Source organism: Phycodurus eques, chromosome 14, assembly GCF_024500275.1.
Source record: "Phycodurus eques isolate BA_2022a chromosome 14, UOR_Pequ_1.1, whole genome shotgun sequence".
NCBI lineage: Eukaryota > Metazoa > Chordata > Actinopteri > Syngnathiformes > Syngnathidae > Phycodurus > Phycodurus eques.
The window spans coordinates 9,732,909-9,746,243 of record NC_084538.1 but is presented as its reverse complement, the minus strand read 5'-3'; the positions used below and the strand labels follow the sequence as shown (position 1 = coordinate 9,746,243).

The 13,335-nt window shown below is 39.1% G+C and overlaps 2 protein-coding genes across 2 annotated transcripts; both read right to left on the bottom strand.

Moving 5' to 3' along the window:
• Positions 1-1,291: 1,291 nt before the first annotated feature.
• LOC133413039 (olfactomedin-like) lies at positions 1,292-3,786 on the bottom strand. The gene is made up of 5 exons (XM_061696919.1): positions 3,733-3,786; positions 3,472-3,645; positions 2,462-2,674; positions 2,226-2,373; positions 1,292-2,151 (listed from the first exon to the last, which is right to left on the bottom strand). Exons 1-5 carry the CDS (start codon positions 3,784-3,786, stop codon positions 1,292-1,294), a joined length of 1,449 nt encoding a protein of 482 aa, XP_061552903.1.
• A 1,226-nt stretch (positions 3,787-5,012) lies between these two features.
• Positions 5,013-12,523, bottom strand: LOC133413038 (leucine-rich repeat-containing protein 74A). The gene is made up of 13 exons (XM_061696918.1): positions 12,424-12,523; positions 12,092-12,267; positions 11,591-11,698; positions 11,404-11,497; positions 10,890-10,939; positions 10,722-10,803; positions 10,540-10,625; positions 7,845-8,039; positions 7,672-7,767; positions 7,412-7,555; positions 6,589-6,693; positions 6,165-6,250; positions 5,013-5,613 (listed from the first exon to the last, which is right to left on the bottom strand). Exons 1-13 carry the CDS (start codon positions 12,521-12,523, stop codon positions 5,013-5,015), a joined length of 1,923 nt encoding a protein of 640 aa, XP_061552902.1.
• Between the last annotated feature and the right edge of the window lie 812 nt (positions 12,524-13,335).

Genomic DNA, 13,335 nt, shown 5'->3' with positions numbered 1-13,335 from the left:
ATATATTTTTTTCATTTGATTAAATGAGCGACACGGTGGACGGTTGGTTAGCATATCTGCCTCACAGTTCTGAGGACCCAGATTCATATTCCGGCCTCGCCTGTGTGGATTTTGCATGTTCTCCCCCTGCCTGCGTGGGTTTTCTCCGGGTACGCCGGTTTCCTCTCATATCCCAAAAACATGCATGGTAGTTTAATTGAAGACGCTAAAGTGCTCATAGGTGTGAATGTGAGTGTGAATGGTTGTTTGTTTATATGTGGCCTGCGATTGGCTGGCAACCAGTTCAGGGTGTACCCCGCCTCCTGCCCGCAGTTAGCTGTGATAGACTCCAGCATACCCGCGACCCTAGTGAGAAAATAAATAAAATAAAAATTGTACCGGCATTACACTTTATTGCTCAGTGACTGCTTTTCTCAATGTCTCCATGTCTCCAAAGTGTTCTCTGTCAATTGACTGTCTGTTGTCGTACTAGAGCGGCTCCAACTATCGGAGACAAATTCCTTGTGTCTTTTTTGGACATGCATGGCAAATAAAGATGATTCTGATTCTGCTAAGCGCTGTAGAAAATGGATGGATGATTAAATGATTGGTCAATAAATTAGAATTCCATTAATTATAAATAATGTGATTAAAATGAGCATAAATTATTATTTTATTAAAATGATCTATTTTGTTTGTTGCATTAATTTATCCAATTTTTCATAAATCTGGCTAGCATGAAATATATTTATGAATCTTGTAATTAATTTATCTCATTGGGTGTGTTAATATATTTATTTTAAACAATAAAATAAAAACAGTAAAACATTTTTAGCTATATATACATATTTTTATCTTATCAAATAATTGGTTAGTTATACTGTAAATAAACTAATTATTTATAGTACAATGTAAAAATGAGCATGCATTATTTTACTATTTAAATAATTATTGTACATATTTTACATAAAAAATTTTTTTTTTAACCTTATCTATGAAAGACCTGTAACCTGCTTCTCGCCAAAGTCAGTTGGTAGAGGCTCCAGCTCACCCACAACCTAATGAAGACAAGCTCTATAGAAAATGGATGGATGGAGGCTCTGTGAATGTACAAGTACCGGTACTTCATATATGTACAGCATATTGCTAGTTATAATAGTATCATCAACTATTTGCAGTAGTCAGCTGCTATTTCAATACTGGAACTCCACAAGAAGACACACACTACTGATGCATGAGAGGATTTATTAGCATTCAAACATAAAGGGGATACTTTATTAAATGAGACGAAAAAGGAGGAAACACAGTGTGATTATTCCAATAGCTCACTTACATGTGAGATTTTGGTTAGAGCAAAAGGGGGTTCCACTGTGGCCTTAGCTGTGTGGTTAAACCACAGATGGTAGTTAACGTAGTAGCCGTTACTGTACATGTACAGCTTCTGATCAGTTGGATTGTAGTCCAGGTTGGAATACTTATCCTGGAAGCGCTCAAAAGTTATACTAATATGCTTCTCTTCTTTGGTTTTAGTGTCAAACATGAAAAATATCTCCTCATTTTGAATGTCAACTGTCCTGACAGCATAAAGAACACCACACACCATGAAAATGTTGTTAATGCCTGGTTTGTAGACACTGGTCTGCCATATTTCCTCAATCCCAAAAGACTCTTCGTTTATTTTAGCAAGGACCATCTTGCCGTCTGACTGATCTGTGGCATACGTCACCCAAAGGCCGTTCTCATCGGAAGCAAAATCAAAGACCTGATAAGCGTAGTTGGCGTAGGAAAAGGTCGAGCTTGCCGCAGGAATCACCCTGGATTCATATTTCATGCTGGTAAAATTATATTTAGCCAACCCAAATGGACTGTAGTTCTGATAATACAGTGTGTTGTCACGAACTATATAATTGCTGCCAAGACCATGCCACCCACGTGATATGGTGTGATGCAGGAAAGGGTTTCTTAAAACCAGATTTTTGTAATTAGTGTAGAACCTAATGTCATCAATGTACACAGAGGAGTCCCCAGAGAACCAGTACATAGACTCCCTGTCACGAAGCGGCTTTGAATCTTTGCCCCAGCCTCCATATATAGAAGAGGTGCTCAGATGAGCATTAAGTTGACTCACAATAGGCTTGCTGACCTTGATGACACCTGTATGATCGCAGGAACCTTCACCAAGAGAGAGGAACATGTAGTTAAATTCATTCACACACATTGCAGTCGAAATGTGAGGTAGAGCTTACCTATGTTGGGGTTAAAGATCTCTTGGTGGCGTCTCTCACACTCTTCTAGCTCCATTTGGATCTGGATGTACTCTCGGCGGGTCTGCAGAACCAAATGCTTGTCATGGGTCTTCTCCAGCTGGTCAAGAGTCTTCACCATAACTGTGATCTGGGGATTAAAAAAAGAAGAAAAAAAACAAGTCCAGCCACAGCTCACCAATCACTCTCACCAGGTGCATACACATTTGAGGACTTACTTCTTGATGAAGAGACTGGAAGATGCTGGTGGAGCTTTTGAATGAAAGCTGCAGCTCCTGAATTAGAGCCTCCACTTGTTTAATCTTCACCTCAATGCTCTCCAAAGTGGCATCACTGTTGTCATCCGGTTTCTTCTCCAGTATCTCGATTTCTCTTGTCAGCTCAATGATCTTTTCTGCATATTCTGTCATCTTACTCTCATAGTCCTCGATCTGAAATTTAGGAGTAGTCTTTTTGTCAGGTGCTCTTTACAATTTTTTTGTACATACAGTGAACACCCATTTATCGCATGTGATTACGTTCCAGACCCACCAGTATTAGATGAAAATCTGCGATATCGAGAGACGGTATAAAATGGTTTTTTTTTTCAGTAGTTTTACCCCTCACACAAGCTTTAAATACATTTTAATATAAAAAAAATACAAACTTATTAAAAAACACTTTTTTTCAACACGTTAAATTGGGGTGGGGGGCTGTATTCAGGCGGCTGCAGCTGCTGCTGCGTCTCGGTAATTAGCTTTACATAAGTTATTATCACCTACGGAGACCTTGTTACAACTTTTACCTCCTCTAGATAGTCAAGTCTGATCATGCTCCTTGCAGTTTACCCTGCTATGGTCCGCTACAGGCGACCCAATACAAAATTTTAAGCACAACGGCTCATTATTTTATACCATGACAAGGACATGACGATATCACGGCACTTTTAATGCCATGATATAGCGATATTGTGAATACCGTGTCATCTCCAGTGGCATGTGATGTCATTGAGTAGGCTTGTGAGTGTCTGGGCATGAGCTGTGGCCGACAGCAGCTCCTTAGCTTCTAATTTTGTTCATCTGTTTTATTGTTCTTCTGGCATTCAGCAAATGGCAGGAAAGTGCATCGGAATTGTGGCTCTCCTTTCCCATATGCGAGGGCATTACAGTAAGTCAGCACACTGTAAAAACCCATCATTTAAAAAACTGCGATCTGCGGTGAGCACTGTATTTCCATCGTAATGGATTACCTTGCCCATCTCCAGCTCCAGCCTGTGGGAGATCTGCTCAGCTGCCTGCTCCACTACCACTAGATCTTGTACAGGAAACGTAGAACTTGGCAAGAAGGCATCGCAAGTGCAGGAGTCCGCACCCCCACTTCCTGCCTCATTATTTGCACTTAGTTCACGCCACTGGTTCAAACCCTGAAACACAGTGACATTGTGTGGATGGAGGTAAAAATATAATCTAAAAAAAACAAAAACAAACGATGATTTAAGTCATACACTTACCCCCCAGGCTAGTGCAGAGCCTAGTAGAGCGAAGGCAAACAGAGGGACAATCATTCTGCAACAGTCAGATGGATAATGATAGAGTGGCCCAAACCTTCTATGCTTATATAGCCCATTTAAACATCTTAAGAGGATGTTCCACCTGTCCGAGTTCACACCATTGTTTGCTCAGATACAGGTCAAAATGTAACAATGTTATCTTCAGCAAACAGGAACTAATTTAATCTTAGGGCATTAATTTGACGTGATCTGGAGGCATTAGAACTCAGAGTACCTATGGTTGGGTGTGTCCAACACCTGACAGATTTCCCAAGCAAATGCTTTACGTCTGCATATGATGCTTCTCATTGAGTATAACTTCGAAAGGTTGACTGAACTATTTGATTTCCAATTACGTTGAAAGGAGTAGTAGTAGAAGAAAACCGTTTGAAGGGTCAGGTCAGAGAATGGAGCCTAAAGCTGGTAAAATGGTAAAAGTACAAGTACTGCTTCACCTCTTGTAGATAAATAAAAATTAAAACAAAGAAACTGAAATGTACTTCAGTACCAAAGAAAAAAGTGAAAATGAATATTTAGCATCAATACCAGTTTTGATAACTTGACACAATGAAAACAAATTAAAAAAGCTTATCTGCACACAGAATAGTTTCCCTCTTTTATTAACTTTTAGTGTGCTTATACTGAGAACAAAAGCAAGCTAGCATTAGCTCAGGCTTTTATGCTATAAAAAGAATGTGTTACCATAGCATTGCTAATGTCGAAAACTTAAAACAAAATTACAAATATAAGCACAATTAGCTAATAATAATGCATGAAAAAATACACTTAACCTGTTTGTGATTTTACAGATTAGACGAAGAATTTTTGAATGCTAGAAGCTGGTGGTTTAGGGTGGTTTAGGCTCTCTACGTCATCGGTGGAGGTTGAAAATAGTAACCAGCTCATTTTGACAAAGTCAGGAGTTGAAAGTTTTGGAAGTAAAAGTTTTGGAAGTAAAAGTAAACAATTGTCAGAAAAAATAAATTGAATACTTATTTTTTTCTGACAAATTTTAAATTACCGCTACCCAAAAAGTCTACTTAAGTACTGTAATAAAGTATTTGTAATTTCCACTAGTTATTATTTGTTTCGCACCACTGGTTTCGTAGCAGACTTATTTGAGATAAACATTGAAACAGAATGATTCCGATATGTTTGTTTGTTAGTAAAAGAGCCTCCAGTGCTCAAGCTACATAAATTGCACCAATATTGAGACCTACAGTATCTGTTCGGTTACATTTTTAAAATGAGTTCATATTCTTTGAGTTCTTCTCCACAAATTTCTTCGCTTTAGCTTTTTTCCCTTTCTTGGCTTTATTCCTAAGCTGCGTGCTATCAAGAGCAGGTCTGGACCTGGTCAGGTGGCTAACAGTTGGTTGCTTAATCTTGTTGCGGCCCATCTCGAGAGTGTAATTTACAGCCCATGCAGGGATGGACCTGCCTTGGGCAGATTGAGGAGAAGTAATCAGCAAGTTAGGTTGGGAACGCGAGTACAAATCTGAAGACTTGGTGATATGGGGTGGCGTCGCGCCTGCTAACATGGGCAGGTGGACGTGGTCACTGCTGGGGTTGGAGACTGTGTACCAGCCACTGTTTGACATCACAATGTGGTGCCAAGAGCTGAGAGGAGTTGCGGAGAAGCGATGGGGCCCAGCTGACTCTTCTTTGACATCCCCTGGAGATATGACCACAGAGCCGTGAGGCGTCACTGCCTCCACGGCGCTCTGGAACGTCTTGAGGATGCGGTCGCTCTTATGCTTCTCTTTCTTCTGACGGGATGCGATCTTCCGCAGATGTTGGCGGTGATTCTGCATCATCTGCTTCCTGGTATCTACCAGTCCCCTGCATGAGAGCACCAGGCACTGTTTTACCATGGACTTTAGGAATTTCCACTCTCCCAACTTCTATGTGTGCCTTTTGTACTTAGAAGTTTTATCATGGAGTCATAGAGACCCACATGTGGTTGACCCCAGACAAGATGTGGCACATTATCTCAACCTTTTACAGCAGTGATTCCCAACCATTGTGTTGTGGCATACTATCATCAGGATCAAGCTAAATATTAAGTATAAACTAATAATAATTATAATTCTAAAATGTCTTTATTTAGTGAAGAGAGTAAAGTAACCCCACAAAGAATCTACCATTGAATATTCTTGGGGATAAAAAATTTTGTGCCATAAAGAAACATCAATGAATGTGACTACAGTATATATAACGTAACAGGGTTGCAAATTAAACAGTTTGACAGCATTATACCATCAGTCAAACAATAATAAAACCAGAGTTTGACAAGAGGATTGCCACAATCCAAAGCTTTATAACAATAAACTGAGAGGAGCAAGGGCATATGGGGAAATATAACCAAAGATTATGGGACATATAATAGTCACCTGTAGTCTACCATTCCTGTCCTGTCGCGATCGAGCCTCTGGATAAACTCTTCAATCTGGAATCGATCCAAGGGAACACTTGATTGCTGTTAAAATTTCCAAGGAAAGAGTTGATATACTGTATAAGTCTCTGTGTCTTTTGTTATAACCTATTTTTATTGGTTGTATTTGTTTTTTAGAGCTTAGGAAAAATCTTTTTCATGTTTTTGTGTTGCAAAATAGGGCATTATTCCTTAATTCCTCAATTCATGATTTTGTTTATCAATCCGTGAAGACAAGGCCAAGTTGAAATACAGTCGATTCCAAGATGAGACCACAGAGACCAGAATTGATGTGAACTATTCACACACATGTCTGAAGATGAACAATTTGTAGTGCCAAACATAAAGTACATTCTGCAAAAATGACCTATGATTATTCAAACCTGTACTGCGTTCCTGAAATCAACCACAGGGACTTGCATGGTGGCATCTTTGTCAATATTTCGGAAGAAATCCCACAAACGTATCTTGTGTTGATCCAGATAGTCCTTCAATAAATACAAAATAAATATATGTGAGCCCGACTGATGGAATACACGGTGTCCCAAAAGTCACCAAACACTTTTTTTTTTTTAAATTTTGTTTCATTTATAATTGTGATAGACTTAAAGCCATCAGCATTTACAAGTTTAAGATTTGCAGCTTTTGGAAGCGTACAGTATCATTCCCTTGCTCATGTCTCGCATTTGGCAGCATTGCCAAATTGCTGCCTGGTAAGAAGTTATTATATCCCTAACTGCAGTTCAATGCCAGTTTGAGAAGCCTTATTGCTGTCACACTGCTCCAATGTGTAGTACAATTTATGTACTGACTTCTGGTTGTTCAAATGAAAGATTAAGATACTGCAGCCCTCCAGATCGACTTTCCCTGGGTTCAGGCAATCACCCACTTTAGGAGTTTGGTGTTAGTGGTACTGGTAGTAGCAGGCCTTCCGCTGCGTGGTTTGTCAAGACCAAATCCTGTTTCGAGAAACTTTCCATGGATAGTGTAAACTGTACTACACGTTGGAGCAGTGTGACCATAAAGCTTCTCAAACTGGCACTGAACTACTGTTGGGGACAGAAAAAATTCTTGGGACACGGCAATTTTGCCAAAAAGCTGAAAGTCACAACAACAACATGATTTCATAGACTAAGGAGGTGACTTCTTCAAATTATGAAAGACACTGGATATACTGTAAAAGTTTTCTTTAGGAATGATACCAACCTGGATGACTTTCATTGGATCGATCCGTTTGACTGGTTTCTTGGCAATAAAAACTCCAACCCCTCCATACTGTACATCCAAACTTGGATGCTCTTTGCATGTCACCTCCAGCAGATGTAAAAAGTTTTCATTGACCAACACATTCTGCTCAGATATAAGAAAAGTCAAACGATTGATGAGGTAGAAAATCTAAAATAATGAAGGTCATTCATTACTTACTTTTATAGTTATGTTGAATGGATATGAAAATAGGCACTTACACATATATTAATCTCTTCCAAGGCAGTTTTAGGCGTTTTCTTTACCATATTGACCAGGGACAGTGCTCCCTCGACTGTTAGTGAATTGTAAGCTAGCTGAAGGAGCGAGTAATTAAAAACATGATTTTACATAAGACAGCAGAGAGTGTATGCTGAGTCATTAATTTACTCACCATCAGAACCCGGAGAGTGTCGTTGTACTCAAGACCCCTGCAGAGCATGCTGACACCCTCATTGGTGATGCGGTTGTTGTTGAGGTTGAGGTGCACCAGAGTGTTGTTGAATTTCAGAGCTTCACCCATTGCTAGGGCCCCCTCGTTCCCAAAACCATTCCATGATAGATCAAGGTGCTTTAACATTGTATTCACCTAAGTATGGAGAAAGACAATATTCCACACTAGAGTCCATTTACAGTATGTCCCGTAAACTGCACTCTATCCAAAGGATGCTCGAGGGCCCAAACCCCGGATAAGCAGAAACAAATGGATGGATGGATGATTTTCATTTAGAAATTTTATTTATAATTAGTTTACTTTGAATGACCTAATAATTTTTTATTACAAAAAACGTTAAGCCATATAGCAATAATTTTATTTTTAATAATAAAATTATAATTTTTTAGATTTTTTTTTCAACCAATTATTTGATAAAATGAATAAAAATGTGACGGCACGGTGGTCGACTGGTTAGAGCGTCAGCCTCACAGTTCTGAGGTGCGGGGTTCAATCCCCGTCCCCTGTTCTCCCCGTGCCTGCGTGGGTTTTCTCAGGGCACTCCGGTTTCCTCCCACATCCCAAAAACATGCATTAATTGGAGACTCTAAATTGCCCGTAGGCATGACTGTGAGTGCGAATGGTTGTTTGTTTCTATGTGCCCTGTGATTGGCTGGCAACCAGTTCAGGGTGTACCCCGCCTATTGCCCGATGACAGCTGGGATAGGCTCCAGCACGCCCGCGACCCTAGTGAGGAGAAGCGGCTCAGAAAATGGATGGATGGATGGAATAAAAATGTGGCAGAAGAGTGGACGACTTCTTAGCACATCTGCCTCACAGTTCTGAGGAGCGGGGTTCAATCCCCGGCCCTGCCTGTGTGGAGTTTACATGTTCTCCCCATGCCTGCGTGGGTGTTCTCCGGGCACTCCGGTTTCCTCCCACATCCCAAAAACAAGCATTGTAGGTTAATAGAGGACTCTAAATTGTCCGTAGGTGTGAATGTGAGTGGGAATGGCTGTTTGTTTATATGTGCCCTGTGATTGGCTGACGACCAGTTCAGAGTGTACCCCGCCTCTCACCCAAAGATAGCTGGGATAGGCTCCATTACGTCCGCGACCCTTGTTGAGGGACCCTTGTGAATGTATATGAACAATTGTTTATTTTACTAATAAAATAATCATTCTTTCCCATGTTTTAATTAATTTATTATTTACTAGTGTAATCAACCTATTTGTCAATAAAATAAATAAAAAAAGAATTTATATGTAGAATGATTTACTGATGGTGTAGTGGTACACTCGCCTGACTTTGGTGCGGCCAGCGTGGGTTCAGTTCCCACTCAGTGACGGTGTGAATGTGAGTGCGAATGATTGTCCGTGTCTATATGTGCCCTGTGACCGACTGTTTACAGTATAGTCCGCCTTTTGCCCGAAGTCAGCAGGGATAGACTCCAGCGCCCCGTGACCCTAACCAGGATAAGCGGTGTTGAAAATGGATGGATGGATTAGTTTTTTAAATTAACCAATTACTGTATTTAATTAGATCAATTAATAGAAAATGAAGAAAAACAATTAACCAATTTTAGGGGGGAAATGGCTACATTAATGCAACAAATATTGCAGGACTCTTGATAATGAAAAAAATGAAGCGGGTTGTATGTGGCCCATGGACAATACTTTGTCCAGCCCTGATTTATTCTAATGTGTAACATTAACATTAAGATTAACACTAAAAGAACAATACAGTGAGGCCTTGAGATACCAGTGACTGGACTTTTACAATTGACTGGACAATTACTTTACAACGAGCAGAAGTTTGGCAGATCGTGACAATTCTTAAAAAAGGGGGCTTCAAGCTGTTTATTGCCATTCCCACTTGAGGTTTAGTCTCAAAATAAATAAAACTAAGATAATTACACACTGTGTATTTTAAAACCACATAGCTAGGCCCTAATAAAGTCTGTTTATCTTATTGCTAACAAAAAATGCAAAAAGCCACAGAAGGAGAATAAACCTTTAGGAAACAAATTATTTAACAAAAAGGGTGGTGCAGCACATGTTGACAGAAAATATAACAATAGTCACAGCCATATATTATTTATGCTTTGCAAAAAATGATTAATATTACAGCAGATTACTGAGTCCGTTTTGAAACACTTTGTGTGTCTCATTGTCTGTATTATACTGCCTCCAGGTGGCCAAGGCCTACACACCAGAAGGAGCAGCACAATATCCATTGAATTGAAGTAAAAATGTGGCAAACACTTTTTGATGGATGGATTAAATGTCATTTCTATATGTTTTTAAAAAGTACAATATCATGGAGTGCTATTTTTCTTTATTATAAAACACAATACAACTATTTCAGTTGAGCTTTTTGGGGGGATTTTTTGTTGAGCTTTTTGGGGGGATGGAACATTCATTCATTCATTCATCTTCCATTCCACCATTCCACTGTTCTGTGACCACGAGTGTGGTCACAGAACAAATGAAAATCATACTTCAAGGCACCACTGTAATTACAGATCATTAGACTACTCTCTTTAGTACCTTGTAGGTTATCTCCACAAGACAGTCTAGTGTACCACTAAAAGAAGTGAAGTGTGATGCAAGGCCCGAGACATTACATACAGTATAATCAGTGATTGCCCACGTACCTTGAGTCCAGCAGTTAGAGCAACAGCTCCTTTCATTCTGAGTTGATTCCAACAAAGGTTCAACACCTCCAGACACGCGTTGCTTGCTGTTAATATGTGCAAATAGAAAAGGACTTTGTGTTTACCTATACGTTTGACAGTCATATTAACAAAGACATGGAGGTGAGTGACCGTTCGCGTACCCAGCAACAGTCCAAGATGCTCTCCTCCGCGTCCACAAAACCTATTATGGCTGAGGTCTAACTCCTTAATACTTAAATTAATCTAAATGTAAAAAATATATATATTAACAACATAAGAAAAGTGTACAAGGAAATCTGTCAGCTGTAGACGGATTGTGAAAAACTTACCGAAAAGGCTTCTACAAAATACTTTGCATCATCATCTGTAAATCCATTTCCTGTTGGATGAAAAACCCCATAACAACAATGACTCAATCATGATAGATAGCTAGATAGATAGATAGAAAGACAGACAGACAGATACATACATACATAGATAGATAGATAGATAGATAGATAGATAGATAGATAGATAGATAGATAGATAGATAGATAGATAGATAGATAGATAGATAGATAGATAGATAGATAGATAGATAGATAGCTCTTGCATGGTAGTACACAGTAAGTAATAAATATAGTCTAATTAAGCTCCAGTAATATTTGTACAATTTGTGCCAAGTGGAAACTATTATAATACTGACAGTGACATACAGTATAATGACATATTGATGGATTACATCCAATAAGTATGAAACATTGAACAATTAGCACTTAACGCATTGAGAGGTATAAATATGCATAACATTTTACTGTACCAAATAGAGTTTAAATGCTAACATCCTTATATACTGTACATTACCTGAGAGTTTGATAGATTTTAGCGAAAGGCTGTCCAGCAACATTTTGCCTACATACTCAGCTCCAGAAGAAAGAAGATGGTTGTTGGACAAGTCCTATAATAAGTATATATACACACATGTACCTATTATACAATTCGTTTACATGTATTATTAATTAATCATTATTATTAACATTTTGCTTCATACCAAATGCTGGATGGTGAAATTAGCCTTCAGCATCTCTGCCAGGTCCTTGGCTCCCTCTGCTTGTATGTAGTTGTCAGCCAGTTCCAGAGTATTGAGATGCGTATCACTCTGAGGACAAAAGGCTCATCATAAATGTCCACCCATCCATTTTCTATAGCGCCTATCCAAACTGACTTTGGGCGAAAACTATGGGCTACACCCTGGACAGGTCGCCAAGCCAATCACAGGGCACATGTAGACAAACAAGCATTCACACTCAGGTTAAAACGTTTGCTCAATTTTGATTTTACAGTGTTCAATTAACCTAACATGCATGTTTTTAGACAGCCAGAGTACCGAGAGAAAACTCACTCATGCACGAAAAACAACAAGCAAAACACCACACAGGGAGGCCAGAGCCAAGATTCAAACCCCGATACGTAGAACTATGAGGCAGATGTACTACCAATGTAAATTTTAAATATGTTGCTTTTAGTGACATGCTCACATTTTGTGACTCACCACCAAAGCAATAGCGAGTGCTTTGCACCCCAAAGGTCCAAGGCCATGGTGGGTGAGGGTCATGGTGGGAGAGTCGAGATTCCGTATGAAGTAGGAGACTGGAACAACACCCACCAGCTTGCAGGCTTGTCGGTAGACATCAGCTATGGACGTCTTATTGCTTCTGTCTTCTTTTTCTATTTCATTGTAAGCATTGTTCATCAAACAGCAAGAGACATTTACAGCAAAGTGTGAAACAGAAGGCAGACACAAAGGAAGTTGTATTAGGCAGTGAAATAATGTTTGGATGAACATAATGTAGATTTGCTGAACCCCTTATATAATGCACTCACCATCCAAGTCTGTGTCAAAATCCTCTTCCAAGCCTCGTCTCAATGTCGTGGATGGATCATTATCCTCTAAACAGAGGGACTCAAAAGTGAGTGTTGACATTTGTGTTAGCTGTCAAACAAACTAAAAACATACACTCAAGACACAAGGACTCCCCTGCCTAAAATGAACCACATTGTTTCTTAATGTAGGAGTCTGTGAGGTAAGATAAAATTCCTGTCTGTAATTCAATCTGTCAGGCAGCATGTGATGCGTACTGCACTAAATAATGTACATGCATCCTGGACTTGTTCAGAGTGTAGAATTGTACATGTCTAGAATTGTACATGTCATATTTGCTCATTTGCGTAGTGTGTGTGCATATATATATATATATATATATATATATATATATATATATATATATATATATATATACACACCTCTGCCTATCATATAGTACTCACAAAAGTGAGTATATCCGTCACATTTCTGTCAATATTTAATTATATCTTTTCATGGGACACTGTAGAAATGACACTTTGCTACAGTGTAAAGTAGACAGCATACAGCTCAAATAACATTGTAAATTTACTGTCTCAAAGTAACACATAGCCACTAATGTCTAAACTGATGGCAACAAAAATGAGTACACCCTAAGTGAAACTGTCAAAATCAACCCAGAGTACCATGTGACTCGTTTGTGTTGCAATGTGTCAGGTGTTAATGGGAAGTAGGTGTGTTACATTTAGTGTTATCACTCTCACACTGATACTGGAAGTATAAAATGGCATCTCATATGCAAGAACTCTCTGAGGATCTGAAAAAAAGAAGCTATCTACATAAAGATGGCTATAAATTTGTGAGATTGAGCAGCAATCTCCCTCTCTCTCTCTGTGTGTGCGTGCAAAATCTCATTTTGATTAAATGCACAT